This window comes from Ptychodera flava, chromosome 10, assembly GCF_041260155.1.
Source record: "Ptychodera flava strain L36383 chromosome 10, AS_Pfla_20210202, whole genome shotgun sequence".
NCBI lineage: Eukaryota > Metazoa > Hemichordata > Enteropneusta > Ptychoderidae > Ptychodera > Ptychodera flava.
This window is the reverse complement of record NC_091937.1, coordinates 11,823,856-11,847,224: the sequence shown is the minus strand read 5'-3', so window position 1 is coordinate 11,847,224 and position 23,369 is coordinate 11,823,856. Positions and strand designations below refer to the sequence as shown.

Here is a 23,369-nt window from a genome sequence, read left to right as displayed (position 1 = left end):
TTTTGTGTCATTGATAGCCTTGACTTTCTTTGGATATTGAATGGACATATTTATGAAATACGTCACTTTAGCTTGTCAATGACACTGAATTGATTTTTGCGGAAACTTGATCTGCCAAGCCAAGTACACATGCTTACTCTTAACGGCCGGACTGCGATGATCACAATATTGTTTTGAGATATTCCGAAACTGTGCTTTTGCGTGATATAACAAAAGTAGGGTAAAATATGAAAATTAGCCATGTTGGGCAAAATCTACTCAAGAACATTGACGCTTAAAAATTGCAACCAAAGCATATCAGCAAAGAAGTCTCAACAAGTTTCAAAAAAAAATATGGTAAACTTACTTCCCAGATCACTGTAATTTTGACCAAAAATGTCAATTTTGTACAAAAAATGACATTCACATTGGGTGATAAAATATGAAAAAGTTACCACGTACAAATGTATACGTAGTGTCTGAGCAAGTATTTTATAGTGTCAAACCATCTTTTCTGGGTTTTTATCTCTAGAAAAAAACCTTTGTTATGAGTACCAATTAACGTTCAGCAACAGAAAACCCTATTTATGCAAATTTCTCGCTTTGAATGAGTCGCTACCTGAGAGCCTGCATAAATGTACTTTCTTTAGTTAACCACCGGCTACGAAAATTTAAGAAAGTTTTGAAATGTTTATGAAGTTCACAGCAAAATTTTGATGAAGGAATATCTACTTTAGCAAAAATAACTTACACCAAGTGTTTCCATGGCAACCATTCTTTTCATTAAATTGTCAGTTATCAACAAATTCCTTTTGTATGCCAATACGGTACAGCTCATCTCAGAATCGGACATACTTATATACACCACAGTCACTCTATCCAAGGGACTGTGTATACACAAATCATTTGGTAACACCCTGAAAATTAAATGATCTTCAACAGCTCTGATTTACATTTTCATAATTTCCTAAACATGTATTTTTTGTTTTTTGAAACGCCTCAAATTATATAATCAGATATTACTGTACCTTTAGAATATGTGAGGTTTTAATCTTACCATGATCCACAATATTTTTTGGTTGTTGGAAACAGTCAAATTGAAAGTAAGTTGAATTTGATAACTGTTGATGAAATGCTTTTGTTTATTCTATGTGAAGTAGCTTCGATTGCAGATACTACGACAGAACTGCCAAGATACAAGTATAGCACACTGAATTTTGAACTTCAAAGAGTTATGAAAATGACTGAACTGTGTCACAATAGAGTTTCTGTTATAAATCAATCATTTCATTCTTTTCTAAGATTGTAGAGACTAAGGCTTAAGGATATTAGTAACTTTCAACAAAAAATACCAATGAGTGGAAAGGATCAAAAGAAATCAACATATTTACTTCTTTACATATTACAAAACCTGAAAGTAACACATAATTCTCATGTAAGTGATTATAGGGCAAGTTTAAATTTATACTTGTCAATGTTTGATGATGGAAAGGAAAACAAAAATAACTAACTGAAACAATAATTATAAAAATAACGCAATTATGCCGTGTCGCTCAAATTTGATCAGAATTGGTATATACCAGTATGGTTACCAAAGATCAATAATAAATATTGTTTCTATCTGTTCAGTGCAGAAAAATTCTACGTTGATGTTATGACAATGATTTCTGCACAGTAAAACCAGAAAATCAACAAGAAATATTTAAGCCAGAAAAAAGAATGACAAAAGTAAATAAGGCCTGGAACTTTAGGTACTTGATGTCAACTTTAGCAACATGCACGACACTAGGGTCCAGCTGGCCCCTCTTAGTCTGAGCATACACAGTCTTCTCCCCCCTACTGTCTATGGTTTTAGCAGGTCTGTTAATATGTAACAGTTCATAAATAATGACAGGAAATGACTCAAGCCTGTTTCAGTCACTTGCATGCCATCACTTCTGCACATTTGCAGGAATTCCCTTTTTCTTACCTCATTTGCACATTTTTGACACTGACATGTTCATTTGAACAAATTCACATCTCAACCCCTGCATCTACCTGTACACCAAATACTGAGATTGTAGCTTTGGCAGTATGGGAGCCTTTGTGTCTGACGGACATACATCCGCACATACGGAACATACCCACAAACATACAGACATACAGACTCATCAGAAAAGCTCTTTTTGGTATTTATATACAAAAGCAAATATGAGCTAAAAAACTACGAATAGACCTAAAAGCAACAAAATTCCAAGCAAAACATTACACTATGGTTCAGAGTGTCAATTTAAAAAGTTCACTCAAAATGTACTTTGAAAACGATAGTATTTTGACAGCCGTACCGGCAGCTACTTACTAAAGACTGTTGAAAAAGAGTACTAAATATCGTTGTTTTTCAGGTCAATAAGTGATTGAATAAAAAAAGTGTCATGAAACGGTAAAACAACAAGTCATCGTTGATGACACAGTCCCCACTTGTTAATGGGTACTTTGATTACATGTCCTCAGAGAGGATAGAGTCCTCTTCATTAGGTCTGTGATAAAAATACTTTTGAATAAATTCGCTTGATACATGTCTGAGTTGTAGTTCAGGACATGAAAAAATCGTAATAAAATGGCCACATGTCGGCCATATTGGATCGTATCACAAAACAAATCGATGTGCATATGTATGACATAGGTCAATGTCCTTGTACCAAGTTTGAATAAAATCCGTTGAGATATGCCTGAGTTATGGCTCTGTACATGAAAAAATCGTAACAAAATGGCCGTACGGCAGCCATATTGGATCGTATCACATGAAAAATTGACGTGCATATCTATGACATTGGTCAATGTCCTTGTACCAACTTTGAATAAAATCCGTTGAGATATGCCTGAGTTATGGCTCTGTACATGAAAAAAATCGTTACAAAATGGCCGCACGGCGGCCATATTAGATCGTATCACATGAAAAATTGACGTGCATATATATGACATTGGTCAATGTCCTTGTACCAACTCTGAATAAAATCAGTTAAAACATGCCTGAGTAATGGCTTTGTACATGAAAAAATCGTAATAAAATGGCCACCTGGCGGCCATATTGAATCGTATCACAAAATGAATCGACGTGAATATGAATGACATAGGTCAATGTCCTTGTACAAAGTTTGAATAAAATCGGTTGAGATATGCCTGAATTATGGCTCTGTACATGAAAAAATCGTAACAAAATGGCCGCCTGGCGGCCATATTGGATCGTATCACAAAACAAATTGATGTGCATATCTATGACATTGGTCAATGTCCTTGTACCAGCTTTGAATAAAATCGGTTCAAACATGTCTGAGTTATGGCTCTGTACATGAAAAAATCATAATAAAATGGCCGCCTGGCAGCCATATTGGATCGTATCAAAAAACAAATTGACGTGCATCTGTATGACATATGAAGTAATCCTTGTACCAAGTTTGAATGAAATCGCTCCAGGCATCTCTGAGATATCTGCGTGAACGGACGGACGGACGCACACACGCACGGACATGACCAAACCTATAAGTCCCCCCGGACGGTGTCCGTGGGGACTAACAACTGATAAACAAGTAATTTTTCTCAAGAGTGACTTGAAACGCCTTGCCTGAAAGAAAATTTCATCCCGTTCCACAGAAACTGACTGTGTTTTCTAGCGCTGCATCTATGAACGATAGGTCTGGGGAATCCCCGCGAAAGTCGCTCACACTCGTCCAAAACATTGATCGTTTGCTTTTGAGCTGCATGATTCAGCTTGTCGAAAATATTTTCATTTTGTAGATAATTAATTAAATTTCTTTTTTTGTTTCTTTCGTTTGTTAATTAAAAGTCATTTTCATGTTTTTAGATGCTTTAAGAAAATGAAAACCCGCTAAAAAAGCGACTATTTGGCCAAAACTAAAACGAAAAACACTGAAATAAAGCTAGAATCATAAGCTATTTAGATATAAATACTTTCAGTCTCTTTACGCTTATGCTCAAATGGCACAAGACCACTAATTAATTTCCCATAGGCCACCACAGTAACATTGAGCTCGATTTTCCTATTTTAAAAAATTCAGCGGCACGAATCCTCTTAACAGGTGTTAGGTCAATGTCAGCTTGACTATGACTACTGATTAATTTTTCCTGTGGGCAAGTCCGCGGAAATTTTGAGATAGCAATGAAAATAGCGTCCTCAGTGGTGCTTTTGACAAAATTCAGGCTTATTGTTATGATTTCTATTAGCTCTTTAACTCCTCATATTACCACCAAATGCTTCAGCCATTATTCAAAACAGTCTGCATTTTGATTCAGGCAGCATATCTTTACAAAAATTCTTGACGTTAAAGTTCAAACTAAACAAGCATCCATGCAGATATCAAAACTTCAAGGTCTGCACTATTTTTCTTCCGAACTATTTTTGTAGGTAACGGACCCGGGAGTGAATTAGTGGGCTTGTGCCAAATGTGATAGAACGCTGTGTATGCGCTTTGTATACACAGGCTGAGAGGGCTAAAATAGTGAGTGGCGGCCACTCTCGCCGATGCGCGATTTTTGCATCAAAATTTTTCGCTCATTTTCGTTCGTATGACATTGAAACTCCAGGAAACGATTGAGAAGAAAGGGTTACCATGAAGTTTTGAGGTATTTGCTGATAATTTGCCAATACGGCTAGTTTTCAATTGGGTTCGAACCCACAACATACGGCATCAGTCGCCTAGCGGAGAGGCCACAGAGAGAACCGTTCGACTAAATCCCCACTCTCAAAAAAGAGTGGTTCAATAGCCGGCTAAGTTAAATGAGAAAAAATACTTCGAAAATTCCCACTGGCTTACACATTGAGCACTTTCAGAAGCCGTAGCATGTTCGTGTGGTATCCTTGCACGATCGATCGCGCCGATGAAATTGGAAGCTGAAATTTTCGCTCGTAATTTTACGAATTGGCTTTAAAAAAATCGTAAATCCACTCAAAAATTCGTATTTTTGCCATTTTTGAAACCCATGAGGAACGTAATTCATTCTCCCCTGCACAGTAAAAGAAGATCGGAAGAACTGGAATGTATGTCTGACTGAGCACAGTCCCCCACAACAATCGCAAGATCAATAGTTTTTATATGTCCACCATCCACTTAATTTACACTGACAGGAAAAATACAAAATTGATCGAGCATATGTGTTCTAACGTAAATGCATTATTCTCTATTGCATTTTCATGCAAGTCAATACACTCACACGTACGCTCAAACTTCCTATAAATAGTTTTACGGAAGAACACCATAATCACATGGTGTGACAAAATAGTTTTACGAAAGCTGTTGACGTAAATTTTGCCTCAACTAACTCTATAAGCTTCCTCAGTTACATAACTTCGTCGCTAAAAATCGTAACAAAATGGCCGCACTGCAGCCATATTGCATCTGTCTTCTCACAGGCTGCATCCAGCAGAATGGATTAAAATATGCCTTTTAGGATTGAACTTCAGTATGAACGTTTGACAACTCTTTACATTCATGCTGACTAACACCTGAATGGTTTAACATGTGCCTTTTGAGATTGCCCTTTTCTGTGAATCTACCTGAATGGATTAACATGTGCCTTTTAAGATGGCTCTTCAGTTTGAATCTTTTACCACACTCTTTGCATTCATGCTGTCTGACACCTGAATGGATTAACATATGCGTTTTGAGTTTGCCCTTTTCTGTGAATCTTTTACCACACTCTTTGCATTCATGCTGTCTGACACCAGAATGGATCAACAAATGCGTTTCAAGATGGTTCCTAATTGTGTATGTTTTACCACACTCTGTACATTCATGTGGTCTTACACCAGAATGGATCATAATATGCCTTTTAAGACTGCCCTTCTCTGTGAATCTTTTACCACACTCTTTGCATTCATGCTGTCTGACACCAGAATGGATCAACATGTGTGTTTCAAGATGGTGTCTAATTCTGAATGTTTTACCACACTCTGTACATTCATATGGTCTGACATAAGAATGGATCAACATATGCCTTTTAAGATTGCCCTTCTCTGTGAATCTTTTACCGCATTCTTTGCATTCATGCTGTCTGATACCTGAATGGATCAACATATGCGTTTCAAGATGGTTTCTAATTCCGAATGTTTTACCACACTCTGTACATTCATGTGGTCTGACATCAGAATGGATCAACATATGCCTTTTAAGATGGTTCCTAATTGTGAATGTTTTACCACACTCTTTACATTCATGTGGTCTGACAGCAGAATGGATCAACATATGCATTTTAAGATTGTACCTATTTTTGAATGTTTTACCACACTCTGTACATTCATGTGGTCTGTCACCAGAATGGGTTAACATATGCCTTACAATACTGCTCCTATATCTGAATGTTTTATCACACTCTTTACATTTATGTGGTCTAACACCAGAATGCGTTTTAAGAGTGCCCTCCTGTATGAATGTTTGACCACTCTCTCTATTTTCATGCTGTACTGCACCAGAATGAATCAACATATGCCTTTCAAGATGGTCATCCTTTGTAAATGTTTTACCACACTCTTTGCATTCATGCTGACTGACACAGTATTGCATCAACATATGCGTTTTAAGACTGCTCTTGTGTCTGAATAGTTTACCACAATCTTTACATTCATATGGTCTGACACCAGAATGGATCAACATATGCGTCTTAAGATTGTTGCTCCTTGCAAATGTTTTACCACACTCTTTACATTCATGTTGTCTGATCTTTGAGTTGGTCAACACAGGTGTCTCAAGACTGTCATTTTGAATCAATGTTTTCCTACAATCACTGTGTTTGAATGGCATGAGACCAGAATGCATCACTGCAATGTTGTATGCAAAAGTCTCAACACCTCCACATTGAATTTCTTGTGTCACTGAATAGTTGAAGCTATGTGCTCTATCATTGCTGTTTTGGATCAACATATGCCTTTTAAGACTCCATTTCTCTGTAAATCTTTTTCCACACTCTTTACATTCATATGGTCTGACACCAGAATGGGTCAACATATGCCTCTTAAGATTGCCCTTCCGTGTGAATGTTTTACCACACTCTTTACATTCATGTTGTCTGATCTTTGAGTTGGTCAACACAGGTGTCTCAAGATTGCCATTCTGAATTAATGTTTCACCACACTCACTGTGTTTGAATGGCATGAGACCAGAATGGATCACTACAATGTTGTGTCCGAAAGTCTCAACACCTCCACATTCAGTTTCTTGTGCCGCTGAATAGTTCAAGCTACCGGTATGTGCGCCATCATTACTGTTTTCCATGTAAATTTTACCATACTCAGTGCTGATTTCACCATCATAGTTGTCCCCATTATGAGAATAGCACTCCCTCACAGGGAAGGAATCTTTATGTAATATAGTTCGGTGTTCAGTATGATTGCCCTCATACAATGGATTAAGGTCTTCGTGGCTGTTCTCTTGGTTGGACACGCCATATTCCAATGTTATAAAGCCATGTTGCATAATGCTCTGTACAATTATTGATGCATCTGTTGTTAGAGAGATTAATATAAAATTGTTCAGTAGAATAAGTAACAACAAAATAACAAGTCATTTTAATGACATAGTCCCCAACACATGGAAAATTTGTAAAATGTACTGCGGTGAAAGTGTGGAAATCCATTTGTAAATGCACTTCAAGTCACAAGTCCAGTAGTGGGTAACTGTCTCAAGTGTCTGTACACAGTGTCAGGATATAAACATTGAAATATCCTGAAACAGCCTTGTACTCATTTGAGTGAATGATATCGGAACATGGGAAGAAAAGTGGCTAGTAACGGTGCTTCAAATTTAATTTTGCAGGATTACTTGGACAGGAAAGGTTAATGGTGAGACTACAGTGGAATTGAAGTTGTATAAATGGGGGATCGAAAAAGACCTTGGAATTGTTTTCTTAAGCAAATTTTAATACAGATCAATAACTAATAGGTATATCAAATATTAAAGCTGTCTGACCAGCAGTTTTGAAAAACCACGTCATTGACAATGACACAGTCAGCGTTCTCACCAGGCCGCGATTCCGCGACATTCTCGCGTATTTTTCTGTTTTGTCGCGGATTTCTTGGGCGTGCGCGCCAATAGTGGCGCGCCTTTGAAATTATAAACTTTCGCGGTGCCAGCCGTACGGCCGGCCGGCCGTATCATACAGCCAGTACTTTTCATAATCGACGTAAATGATTGACGTGAGTAATAACACTTCCTGGTTGAAACCGAGGCAATCTGGAGGCAATACCCGTCAGAGGGCGTTCTTAAGCCACAGTCACTTGGGACATGATGGCCGATGTGTGGATGGATTACGTATACCTCACAGCGGCCGTCGTGTATTGAACCACACGAGACTGTGGTAGTCTGACGCACTGGACGTGTTCGCCTTGCATGCATACCGGTACATGTCCACGGAATTCGCGGAAGCTGGAAGCGTCATGGGTACGATAAATATTTTCATAGGCTACGACAACAATAATCCGAACTACGAAAACACAAGAATGTAAAGCTTGTATATGCCTAAGGAATTACATGAACATTTTTCGAAAACAACGAACTCGAAGCTGGTAGCATTATACTGTGAGTTCCGCATGGCAACCAGGGTCTTGACGGGAACGACGTTATAGTGTTCGTGCCGTTGAGATTCAGTGAATTTTTGTTCTCGAAAAATAACGCAACTTTGTCTGAGATAATTTTTAGGTCTTTGCTATGTTTGGAATCATGTATAAACTTCGCGGGAGATACGTGTTGTGTGATGTTATCAGGCATTTGCTCCGTTCCTCGCCCACGCGACCTAGTACCAACGACTGGAAATGATCGACAACTGGCCCACTGCCGATTGATTATATTATTCCAAAAGTAGTTCCGAGGTTTAAATGTGGAATAGTTGGAGGAAAGTTCTCTTATTATGCAAAATATTATCAATTCTTGGCTTGCACATGTGATAAGTATATTATTCCAGGCGAACTTATACGTGAGAACATGGACGTCTTTTTTCCATGCTTCAATCAATTGACAAAATTTGTAGCCTTGGCTGGCGACCAAAATTTCACGTCAAAAGTTGATGATTGTTTACAAACATCATAGGGATATGTTTCCTGATCTAAATAAATGCTGACTTGGCCTGTTCCTTCTGCTGGTTGTGAAAGGGGGTTTAGTGTGCGAAAAAAAAGTAACTAATGACAGGAATCAACTGGGAGCTGAACGGCTGGACACTCTAGCAACTACTGTTATTGTAGAGGGCCCCGAAATGGACTTTCACACTGGTAAGAACGAAAGTCCCATAGACTTTTCATTAAAAGGCATTGATATTCAATATCAGTTGATATGTTTACCGAATGTTTACAAAAAAGTGTGTCTTGTTGAGTCCTTTATATTTTCCATGCATAGAATAAGGTTCGTATTTGCAGTTTGACTTTTTTAACATATTTATATATTGTCTCACAAAAATCATCCGTTGTCCCGCTTTTTTTTGGTCAGCGGGACAAAATGTCCCACAAAATTTTTTTTCTGGTGAGAACACTGCACAGTCCCCACTTGTTGATAGGTACTTTAATTAAAAGACCTCTGAGAGGAAAGAGTCCTCTTCATTAATTAGGTCTGTGATTAAAAATTAATTAATTAACTTGACACTGAGAAATGTCTTTTTCACCGTTAAAGGAATATGAGTTTAACATCTGTACCAAGTTTCATAAAATTAGATGCAGTATTTCTTGACAAATCAGACAAATTATGAAAATTCAATAATTGACATGATAGTGCTACATGCCGTTAACCAAATTGATGTGTATACTTATGACTTAGGTCAATGTTATTGTGCCGACTTTGAATGATAGTGATGGAAATATGTCTGAGTTATAGCTCTGTACATAAAAAAATCGTAACAAAATGGCAACCAGGCAGCAATTATATTGCATTGCACTGTGAAACCAATTGACATGCATATTTATGACATGATAGATCAATATCCTTGTACCAATTTGAAAAAAATGTTGTTGATTTTATCATATCCAAATTATGGGTTAGGATATGATAAAATCAGAACAAAATGGCCACAAGGCAGCCATATTGCATCGGATTATGAAACCAATTGACATGCATATTTATGACATAGGTCAATGTCCTTGTACCAACTTTGAATAAAATCCGATGATACATGTCATGAAAAAATTGTAACAAAATTGCCCCCATGCGTCCACATTGGGTCATATCGTAAAAACAAATTGATGTGCATTTGTATAATATAGGTCAATGTCCTTGTACAAACTTTGAAAAAAGTTGGTTGAGATGTGCCTTAGTTGTGGCTCCGTACATGAAAAAAATCCTAACAAAATGGCCACACAGCGGCCATATTGGATCATATCGTAAAACAAATTGACGTGCATATATGTATGATATAAGTCAATGACCTTGTACCAACTTTGAATAAAATCGCATGAAATGTGCCTGCGTTATAGCTCTGAAGTTGACGTGCATATGTATGATATAGGTAAATGACCTAAACTTTGAATAAAATCGCACGAGATGTGCCTGCGTTATGGCTCTGAAATTGACGTCCATATGTATGATATAGGTCAATGACCTTGTACCAACTTTGAATAAAATCAGTTGAGATGTGCCTACGTTATGGCCCTGTACATGAAAACATCGTAACAAAATGGCCACACGGCGGCCATATTGGATTGTATTGCAAAACAAATTAATGTGATTATGCATGACATAGGTCAATGTCCTTGTACCAACTTTCAATAAAATTGGTTGAGACATGTCTGAGTAATGGCTCTGCATATGAAAAATACTGCAATTATACGGTGTCGCTCAAATTTGATCAGAATTGGTACATACCAGTATGAATACCAAAGATCAACAATAAATGTTGTTTCTATCTGTTCAGTGCAGGAAAATTCTACGTCAATGTTATGACAATGATTTCTGCACAGTACAACCAGAAAAACAACAAGAAATATTTAAACCAGAAAAACAAGAATGACAAAAGTAATTAAGGTCTGAAACTTTAGGTACTGGAGGTCAACTTTAGCAACATGCATAGCAGAAAGACAGCTAGTCCCTCTTAGTTTGACCATAGACGGTCTTCCTCCCCTCTACTGACGGTCTTCCTCCCCTCTACTGTCTATGGTTTGAGCAGGTCTGTTAATATGTAACAGTTTATAAACAATGACAGGAAATGACTCAAGTCACTGGCACGCCATCACTCCTGCACATTTGCAGGATTTCTCTTTTTCTTACCTCATTTGCACATTTTTGACACTGACGTGTTCATTTGAAGTTGAACAAATTCACATCTCAACCCATGCATCTACCTGTACACCAAATACTGAGACGGTAGCTTTGGCGGTATGGGAGCCTTTGTGTGTGACGGACATACATCCGCATATACCCACAAATATACAGACATACAGACGCCACTTAGACTCATCATATAAGCTCTTTTTGGTATTTATATATAAAACCAAATATGAGCTAAAAAATAGTAACAAAATGGCTGTCATGTGGCCATATTGGATCATATCATGAAAAAAATTGACGTGCATATATATGATATAGGTCAATGACCTTGTACCAACTTTGAATAAAATCGGTTGAGATGTGCCTGAGTTCTGGCTCCATGGTACATGCAAAAATCGTAACAAAATGGCCACACGGTGGCCATATTAAATTGTATCACAAAAGAAATCAATGTGAATATGCATGAGATAGGTCAATGTCCTTGTACCAACTTTCAATAAAATCGGTTGAGACGTGCCTGAGTTATGGCTCCGTACATGATAAATTACTGTCATGGACTGTGTACTCACATTCAGTTTGAATTGGTCCATTCACGAAATATTTAAACCAGAAAAACAAGAATGACAAAAGCAAATAAGGTCTGCAACTTAGGTACTGGAGGTCATCTTCAGCAACATGCATATCAACTTCTATAGCAATAGGACAAGAAGATCCTACAAGTGTCTTACATGGAAAATTGCAAAAATTGATCCGCAATGAAAAAATTTACTTCAGCTTTTTATCTGGATCAAATTTTACTACAAATCGATACCAAATATGACAAAATTATGTTCACAGCCTTTGAGACTGTCTTATAACATATCCTGGGTTGGTGTAGGTCATTTAAGGACACAAACTGAGAAAATTACCTAAAATATATAGGTTTGGGGTCTTCCCAATACTTTGAGATGCAAATACATATATTTCAATACAAATTCAATGACAAAAATTGCCCCAAAACAGTGATTTTTCCAATTTTGTTGTAATTTCAACAAATTAGAAGGGTAACACCCTAGCAAACATCCAACTCAAATTTAAGAGAAATTTGGCTGGCGGTTTCAGAGAAGAATAATTTTTACTTAAAATCAGGAAAATAACCAAAAAATACCGCAATTATATGGTGTCGCTCAAATTTGATCAGAATTGGTATATACCAGTATGGGTACCAAAGATCAACAATAAATGTTGTTTCTATCTGTTCAGTGCAGGAAAATTCTATGTTGATGTTATGACAATGATTTCTGCACAGTACAACCAGAAAAACAGCAAGAAATATTTAAACCCGAAAAACAAGAATGACAAAAGAAATTAAGGTCTGAAACTTTAGGTACTGGAGGTCAACTTTAGCAAGATGCATAGCAGAAAGGCAGCTAGCCCCTCTTAGTTTGACCATAGACGGTCTTCCTCCCCTCTACTGACGGTCTTCCTCCCCTCTACTGTCTATGGTTTGAGCAGGTCTGTTAATATGTAACAGTTTATAAACAATGACAGGAAATGACTCAAGTCACTGGCATGCCATCACTCCTGCACATTTGCAGGATTTCTCTTTTTCTTACCTCATTTGCACATTTTTGACACTGACGTGTTCATTTGAAGTTGAACAAATTCACATCTCAACCCATGCATCTACCTGTACACCAAATACTGAGATGGTAGCTTTGGCGGTATGGGAGCCTTTGCGTGTGACGGACATACATCCGCACATACATACCCACATATATACAGACATACAGACACCACCGACTCATCATACAAGCTCTTTTTGGTATTTATATTCATACCAAATATGAGCTAAAATTCAGCAAAAATACAAAATTCAAGATATCTTCACGATATACACAAAACTGTATAAGGTGACAGACCTGGTCTACCTAAGGTACTTGCATACACATTTTCATAGCAATCAAAACAGCGGTTCTGTCAGAGTTATTGATTTTTGACCATTTTCACATTTTTTAAGCTTATTCGCATAATCTGGGCATTGCAAAATTCATTTGAACAAAATCCCATATACAGCCCGGGATGCATCCACAGACCAAATACCGCACAAAAAAGAGCAGCGGTTTGTAAGTTTTTGAAGTTGACAGACATACTGTACATACACAGGGATTACCCTGGCTCAAAAACGGCATGAGATAAAATCGCACATGAAAAAAAAGCAGTGGGAGAATTTCAAAGTCTGTGGGAACCGGACCTAACTTTCCCTGATTTTCTGCTTATTGGTTAATTTGCATAACAATACACTAAGTGAGACAGTTTTCGGACAACCTCAGTTTTCAGACATTTAATGACATGCTGTTTGTTATACTCACTTCGCTCCGTTTTGATAGCGTTTTACAAGTGACGCTACACCATATTAAGTCAGAGGACGCTGCCGTCCCGTTTTGGATTTCTTTGGTAGAAGCTATTTCGGGCGCTACAAGTTGGTGAAGTTAGCCACACCGTACGATACGAGGTGTCAAACGCAACACACAGGGACAGCCCGTGTCCGATATCTAAGCGCTATACACGTTGAAATATAGTTGCGTTGTCCATGGATTAAACGTAACTAATTATCACGAAATAATTCAATATAGTTTTCTAAACACATCGAAATTGAAAATCGGGGTTCCAAGTTTCAAAATATCAATATTTAGCCCCTTATCACATTCAAAATACGACGTCCGATTACTGCGATAGCAGTCCGATTACATGCACTCAACATGGGGGCAAAAATTTGGCAACTTTGACCCTCTAAATGCCACTTCTGTCGGTGTTAACAATTTGAGGATAAACACAATAAAGTTTTGAAAGGTATGATAATAAGATTTCTTTGTGCTCGTCATTTATGAAATGGCTTTGGGCGAAATTCACTACCCTGTCCTGTCCGAAAACTGTCACACTGAGTGTAGTTGTAATTGGAAGTGATCGAATCCATACTTTCTAGTGCGGGAGTAACGGAAGTACAGTAGTCCAGAATAGTGCATTTTCGTTTTTTCTTCGCACTACCACTCGTACTGGACACGAATATTCCTTCGAAAGCGCCATTTTGAGCGATGACAACACACTGTACATCAGCAATGAACACTTGCTGTATCGACTCCAATGATTTGTCAATGAACGCAAAACTTCCTGTTGGCAACCAATCGCAAACGCTGTTGAAACGGGTAACTCTGCAACAGCTTTTTTCTAGCGTAATTATAGCGCTCTCTACGGCAACACAACGAGTGGTTCTGTACTGAAAACCTGCAAATATTACCGATGAATTTAGATCGTGTAAAGGTATCACGTACGCGCCATTTGAATTATCGGCGCGACTTTTTTGCCCAATTGATTTTTCTGAATGCGATTTTTCTGATTTTTGAGCGTAAATATCGCGTTATCGCGCCCCAAAGTGATCCCTGCATACATACATACATACATACATACATACATACATACACACTTACATACAGACGCCACCGACTTCAGCTTATATGATAATCTCACATTGAGCTAATAAAAGAGAGCAAAGTCAGCCAATTTCCCTTTTAGTGGCAGGTAATTATCAGCCTTATCATAAGCAAATAGGTTGGACCTTGACCACAGATCAAACACAGCCACATGTACAGTACTGTACATGTAGGTGTGCCGACGCACACAGAAATGTGTATTTCTAGACTCATGAGAGTTTAGGTATACACCTGGTTCAGCAGTACTTTGTTAGGAGGTGGTGAATACATTTCTAGGCATTTCATTTGTCACCAAGCTCATTGACACTTATGGCAAAACTTTGACAGACTCAAAGTCAAGTTGGAATGAAATCTATTGAGTTGTGTACATGAAACAGACCCGACGATGACAAAATGGCAGCCATATTAAAAGATTGCATTGAAAAACAAAATGATGTAGACATGATTGCTGTGACACATTTATGTAAAATACACACACACACACGTACATGTACCAAATACAATACCAAAAATATTCTCAACATCATCAGTGTATAGCAAAACCTTACCTTTCATTGATAATATATTGTCTTGATATTGTTGACACATCTTTTCAGTCAGTGTCTCTAATGGTTTCACTAGCTCATGCATTTTGCCCGAATATTTCAGAGATTTGAAAATTTCAGAACAATCTGAAAGAAATATATGTTTCAATGTTAAGAAGCCATAGAGTAACATTAACAGTCAAGCTATGATATTCTTCAGTTGAACCATAGTCAGATCAAGTCATATTCACTGAGAATATAAAACACCATTAACAATTTGCTCCGGCATAACTGAGTTTCAAAAAACTGCTGGAATCTTCAGTTACCTCAACGTTCAAACATTCACCACACTTCCAGCACGGTCTCTTTCATCACTTCCTTGTAAACATTAACACTTTTTTAACATAGTGCTGTAACCTATTCTCTGACAATCTAATATATGAAAGTACTGCACTTTACATTGGATAAAACTCTGGAAGTCACACTGCTACTATAGACATGGATACAAAATTATTACAACTGTATGAAATTATCTCACTAAGGTCATCCTAGGGACCTGTAAACCAAATATTAAAGTGGTCTCACCATCGGTTTTGAAAAAATAGCGTCAATGACACCGTAGCTCCCATCCTGGACTATTTTTTGTGTGTTCTCTGGTCAGATATTCGAACATGTGTGAAAGGGATAAAGTGCATGAAGTGAAAATACTTAAATTTAATGTACAGGAGACAGTGAAATATGTTTAATGTATTTATTCAGAATATATGAAATGGAAAAAATACAGAATAAGAAATATCGAATACTGTGATACAACCATTAACTCAACAAGTCATTGACAATGACATAGTCCCCACTTGTAATAGGAGTATTAGTCTTGATTGGGCAGGAAAATGTGGTCATTAAGAAGTATTACTGGAGTGTATATATATGTTGAGATCTATGGGCACATAGGTCTATGCCGTTGTTCCCAATTTGAAACACATGAGGCATGTCTAAGTTATGGTTCTAAATCGGGAAAAAAGATCAGACCTCTAGCAGTATTGGCCAGCCAAGAAATACATATGCGCATAATAAATGAGGTGCAAGATGTGACATCTTAAGGTCTAATATCCTATCAAAATTGGAGGGTATAGAACTTGTGGTTACTGAGATATGCATATATATGTATAATCAAGGTCAAAGGTCATCGAGGTCACATGACATTTTGAAAAAAAATTATATTGCTAATTAATCCCTATATGCCAAAAAATCAGAGCTCTAGCTCTATTCGCCTGCCCAGAATTAGATGTGTGCATAATTAATGAGGTAAAGCGTGTGTTGTCATAAGGTCTCCCATAGCACTTGTTTATTGACATAAACATATATTTTAGGGAAAAGGTCATCGAGGTCACATGAAATTTGGTCAAAATATTTCTCTCCTATAGTTATCCCTATATACCAACAAGTCATCGTTGATGACACAGTCCCCACTTGTTAATAATGGGTACTTTGATTACATGTCCTCAGAGAGGATAGAGTCCTCTTCATTAATTAGGTCTGTGATAAAAATACTTTGATACAGATGGCGCTCAATGGCCAAGAGTGAGTTCCATGGTGATGAAATCACAAAACCAATGTACCAGTAGGCCACCATCCTAAAGTTCATAAAATGAATCAACTAGGAATTAATCAACAGGATGTTGCAAAACGTTTTTGCATGAAATTCTAACACTTAACAGACTATCACTGGTACCATATTTCATAAAGTTTGATGCAGTATTTACAACACTATGAGATCAACATCTGTATCAAGTTTCATCACATTTGACGTTGTATTAATTTGTGGCTATATAACCCTAATTAGGAAAGTTCATTACTTATGCAATTACAAATTAATTAAAATGACACTGATAAATGTCTTTTTTAATGTTAAAGCAATGTGAGCTTAACATTGGTTAACATCTGTATAAAGTTTCATGAATTTGATGCAGTACATATTTCTTGACATATCAGCCTACTTAAGAAACTTCAATAATTGACATGTTACTGCTACATGCGAGAAACAAATTGACGAGCATATGTATGAAATAGGTCAATGTCAACTTTGAATGATACTGGTGGAAATATGTCTGAGTTATGGCTCTGTACATGAAAACATCGTAATAAAATGGCTGCCTAGCGACCATATTGGATTGTATCACATAAAAAATCGACCTACATATGTATGACATAGGTCAATGTCCTTGTACCAACTTTGAATAAAATCGGTTGAGATATGCCTGAGTTATGCCTCTGTATATGAAAATATCGTAACAAAATGGCCACACAGCAGCCATATTGGATCGTATCACAAAACAAATTGACGTGCATATCTATGACATTGGTCAATATCCTTGTATCAACTTTGAATAAAATCGGTTGAGATATGCCTGAGTTATGCCTCTGTATATGAAAAATTTTTAATAAAATGGCCACCTAGCGGCCATATTGGATTGTATCACAAAACAAATCGACGTGCATATCTATGAAATTGGTCAATGTCCTTGTACCAACGTTGAATAAAATCGGTTGAAACATGTCTGAGTTGTGGCTCTGTACATGAAAAAATCGTAATAAAATGGCCGCCTGGCGGCCATATTGGATCGTATCACAAAACAAATTGACGTACATATCTATGACATTGGTCAATGTCCTTGTACCAACTTTGAATAAAATTGGTAGAAACATGTCTGAGTTATGGCTCTGTACATGAAAAAATCGTAATAAAATGGCCGCCTGGCGGCCATATTGGATTGTATCACAAAACAAATTGACGTGCATCTGTATGACATATGAAGTAATCCTTGTACCAAGTTTGAATGAAATCGCTTCTTACATCTCTGAGATATCTGTGTGAATGGACGGACGGACGCACACACGCACGCATGCACGGACGCACGCACGGACATGACCAAACCTATAAGTCCCCCAGGATGGTGTCCGTGGGGACTAAAAATCAGACATCCAGCTCTATTGGCTTGCTCAGAATGAGATATGTGCATAATTAATGAGGTAGAGTATGTGGTGTCATAAGGTGTCTAATCATACCAAATATGAAGGGTGTAGCACTTGCGGTTACTGAGTTATGGACAAATATGTATATTTCAGGTCAAAGGTCACCTAGGTCATGTGACATTTTGTCAAAAAAATTGTATTGCTAAGTTATCCCTATATTAAACCAAAAATCAGACCTCTAGCTCTATTGGCTCGCTCAAAATTAGATATGCACATAATTAATGAGGTACAATATGTGGCATCATAAGGTGTCCCATCATACCATACATGAAGGGTGTAGCACTTGTGGTTACTGAGTTATGGACAAATATGTATATTTGAGATCAAAGGTCATCGAGGGCACATGACATTTTGTCAAAATATCCGAGATGTCTGCGTGAACGGATGGACTCACGGATGGACGAACAGATGGACAAGACCCAATCTATAACCCCACTGGACTTCATCCGTGGGGACTAAAAATTGTGTCACTGCATCCTTTTTGCAATATGAATACGATGAGAAACTAAATTTTTATTTTTCATGGCCTTATACATGGGAGTCTCTGGAGATCTGCCTTACACATGGGAGTCTATGGACGTGTAAACTAAAAATATGCAAATTTCACCACGATTTGCCCAAATTTGGGAAAGGTCACTCCTATGCACTTCCATACTAAGTTCTAAATCAATCGGACTTGTGGTTTCAGAGAAGAGTTTTTGACCAAAAATGGGAGAAAATTACAAAAAAATTCATGAAAAATAGCAAGTCCAAAATACTGACCCAAGATGTGCACAATCATTTCAGGTCAGCCAAAAGTACTTACATGATAATTTTTCATGTAATCTGCTCAGTGGTTATTGAGTTTTTCAATTTTGACTGTTTTTACATTTTTTCACTTAATTTGCATATTTTTGGCAATGACAACTTCATTTGATCAAAATCTCATCTACAGCCCATCATCCATGTACACACCACATATCAAGATGAAATGTGCAGTGGTTTTGGAGTTTTTGATGTTGCCGGACAGACATACAGACATACAGACACACAGACATACATACATACAGATAGTTCCCTAGCCTATAAGAATAGCTTCCATTGCCATATATACATGTGGCTATGGGAGCTAAAAAACAAGTGACCCCACAATTGACAGAGTTCTGCTGTGTTATGTAGAGAATAACTTTTTGTGACACATGTATTGACGAAGAAGGTGGATATCTTTGATAGCTCATTTCAGGATGGCCTGACCAAAAATGGCAAAATTAGCTGCAAAAATACAAAATTGATGATTTCATCATAATATCAATATATTACATTAAGATAAAGCCTAGGAACCTGTATACCAAATATCAAAACTATCAGATGAGTAACTTTTGAGAAACAAATATTTTGACCAAAAATGGCAAAAATTGACCCAAAAATACAAAAGATTTCATCAAATTTCAATGTATCACACTAAGACAACCCCTAGGAACCTGTACCAAATATCAAAGGCATCAGACAAGTAATTTTTGAGAAACACAGTTTTTGACCAAAATGGCAAAAATTGCACCAAAAATACAAAATTGCAGACTTTGTCATATATTCAATATATCATATTAACCCTTTTCCTGCCAAGTCAGTGAAAATCCGCTAAAAATTTGGTGTAGTGACCCTTATTCTACCAACTCGGTGGAAATCGGGCCCTTTTTGGATACCCCTTTCCTGCCAAGTCGACGGCACTACGTTGTGCTATCCCCTGTGCATTTAGGGGTCATCTAAAGGACAGGTTTTCTGACAAGGAATGCCTTTTCCCCTCGAAATGGGTTTGCACGGAGTCCATAGACAGGGAAAGGTGCAGAAACCTGTCCGCCAGTCCCCCACACCCGATGGGGCTGGTTTTTATTTTACAATTTTTAGCGGACTTGGCAGGATTTTTGAATTTAGTGAACAAACATTGACTTATTTTTCAGGCAAATAAACTGTATAGTTAACTGTCGGTGACAACCAATCTTTCTGTTTGTTATTTTTCCATTGTAAAATGACTGACAAAAAGGAATTGGAGCGAATCTGACATCGAGAAACTCCACATTCAAAACATGACAGCCTGAGACTGCTGGTACTACATGGCAACTCCACGCACCTTTGTGCTGTGGCGTCTATCAAACGCGCTCAGGTCGAGGGTCATTGCCACAGCACCTGTCCTTGACCCATTACCCAGGCGCATTCGATAGACGCCACAGCACTGCTGCGATATCATATATCATACCAGTAAATTGATGGTGCAAATACAATGATCTGATTGGTCGAGACGCGAAAATAACTGTAGTATATTGGAGATAAACAACGGCTGGCATATGCGCAAAGCCAAGCTTCAGCAAAAATCTGTTTTTGACATTCAACGCCAGAATTTCAATATTCTGTTATGATATAAAAATAAAATACTGTCAAGGACAGTACCGTGAAGGAAAGCACATTTGGTTTGAATTGGTCCATTCAAGAAATATTTCAACACGGTCCCTCCACAATTTTGTGGAGGGACCGTGATTTCAACCAGAAAAACAAGAATGACAAAAGTAAATAGGGTAAATGTCTATACTGGAGGTTAACTTTAGGAACACACATAACAGAGGAATGTTTCAACACAGTCCCTCTTGGCTTTAGCAGGTCTATCAATTAGCCCTGCGTACAGGTCTGTGTGTTCCCGGCGTTAGGAGGCCGTGTAACGCCGGGAACACAAAGACCTGTACGCAGGGCTAGTCTGCCAATATGTATCTGTTCATGAACAATGACAGGAAATGACTCATCAGTGGTGTAGGCTGTTTCAGTCGCTGGTTATGCTACTAGCTCACTGTCTGTGCTGTGCTGTGCAGTGCGTCCATTGTACTTGTACTGTTTTGAAGTTTACAGTAAAAATAAAAAGACCCTGAACTTTTTTTCTGGTTCGCAGGGCCCGTCCACCGTGTACCTGACCACGTCCCTCTCTGACCACAAGCGACTGTGCACTATATACGGGTATTTCACTTCCGCCTCATTACATACCTTGTGGACTTAAAACACCAAAGTTGTTATCGAATTCACTGCCATCGCCGCTGTTTGTTCTCTCACAGGGCTCAAACTGGTCCGATAGATCACTGTCCTTGTTCATTAGGAGTCCCTTCAATATTTCCGTCGCTGCGAGCATATTTCAGAGGGTGTAAAATTAAAATTTGAGACAGCGTCGATCCGCGGCCGGCTAAGTTGATTCTGACCCGACGTCATAGGACACTACTTGGCAAGCGCAGAATAACCTGAGATCCGTCATACTCCAAACAGTGGCGGCGCTCTCCCAGAGTGAAACGGAAGTGAGGGATGTTGAATGACTGGTTTTCAGCTCACGCATTCACACACGTGAGCTTATGTCGTAGCGATGTCTATCTGCCTGTGTGTCTGTCCGTCTGTCTGTCTGTTAGCCCGATATCTTTGTTAGCCCGATATCTATCTCGTCAGATGAGAATCAAATTTGGTAGATTGATTCAGTTAGCAAATGGCAACAACTGATTAGTTTATGGTTTTTGCATACTTTTTGCTCATTTGCATTATTAATGTTTTAGAAAAAACGGATATAAATTGAGAAGAACAGCACACAATTTGATTACATTAGCTGCAAATGTTGACAACACCAGGATATATCAGACATGAAAGGTATGAAGGGGGGGGGCATGAAAGATAATTGCTAATTTGCATATTTAATAAACTTTCATAATTAGGGGTATATATTTGAATTGCCGGACTGAACCAAAGTTGACGAAGCTTTGTATATATATTAAAAACACTATGATTTAACATCATTGAAAGCTATATTAAGCATTTTTACATCGGCCAATTCCTAACTTGCTACTTACATTAATGATACTGTGATACAACATTATTCAAAGTCATTAAGCATTTTGACTTCGGCAAATTCCTAATTAGGGATATTTGTCAGAATTGGCTCTTCCAAAGTTGATAAAACTTGCTATCTAAATTAAAGATACTATAATGCAACATTATTGAAAGTCGTTAAACATTTTTCGTCAACCTATTTCTGATTTACATAGTTAATAAACTTGCCTAATTGAGGATATATATCTTGATTGACTCGACCAAAGTTGACGAAACTTGCTATGTACATTGAATATACTATGATACAATATTATTCAAAGTCATTTGGCAATTTTACTTCAGCCAATTTCTAATTTGGATATTTAATGAACTTAACTAATTAGGGATATATACCAGGATTTACTAGATCAAAGTCGGTGAAACATACTTGATAGCAGGTTAAAGCAAAAGTCATCGTGCATTTTCATGTCAGGTAATTTATAATTTGCATATCTAATGAGCTAATTCACATTTTGGCTTACAGGCTTGACCAAAGGCAATTACACTTGTTAGATAAAGCGGTTATACAATGACAACAGTCAAAGAAAGTATTACATATTTGTATACTTAATGACCTTGGAATTAATCTGTGGTGAAATATTGTTCATGATGTTGATCATAACACTTTCAATGAAGTTGCAAACATGTGGCAAAAGTTTGAATTTATGTACAACTGCAATATATAGTGAAACACATGAGCATTTTCAGTTTCTATCTTGTTTGTTTTTTCAGACAAATTGCATTGTAATTTAAAAGTGAATCATAGTTATGTAGATGTATTTTATTTGTGACTTTGTTGAAATAAATTTATCTTTTTCAAAAACAAAAGAGTATTGAGATTCTAACAAACGATAAACGCGAGCAAACTTTGTTAACAAACATGGCAACAGAGTTGTAAATTTTTCATTTTGCAAAATTATTTTGAAAATTTTGACAAAGATTTAGGACCCTTGTATATTTTTTTGACTTCGGATAAAAACTACGTTTTGAATTGATTATTTCATCAGCAAGTCAAGTCGTCTTATTATTTTGCATTATTCAAGGCAGCATTTTGAAAAGTGTCCAATTTCATCATTGTACTAACATTTTGCACATTCCTACTTTATTGTATCGCCAGCTACACGCGTAAAAGATATGCATTTTGCAAGCATAGAAAGGTACCTTTCACTATAAAAATACTGGAAATTGCGAATAACTTAATGCGATAACCATGGCTAATAATATCACTTCTTTTATATGCCGAAACTAACGTAAAAACGTCA

The 23,369-nt window shown here is 37.4% G+C and overlaps 1 protein-coding gene across 3 annotated transcripts in view; it reads right to left on the bottom strand.

Moving 5' to 3' along the window:
- Positions 1 to 1,103: 1,103 nt before the first annotated feature.
- LOC139142027 (zinc finger protein 345-like) overlaps positions 1,104 to 23,369 on the bottom strand; it is a 121,659-nt gene continuing 99,393 nt past the window's right edge. For 2 of the 3 annotated variants that reach the window (XM_070711819.1, XM_070711818.1), the window contains exon 3: positions 1,104 to 7,471. In XM_070711819.1, coding sequence (XP_070567920.1) covers positions 5,421 to 7,471 — 2,051 coding nt within the window. In that variant the 3' untranslated portion in view covers positions 1,104 to 5,420. Of the gene's footprint in view, positions 7,472 to 15,231; positions 15,355 to 21,246; positions 21,503 to 23,369 lie in introns of those variants that run through there. The other variant, XM_070711817.1, reaches the window with a different exon arrangement.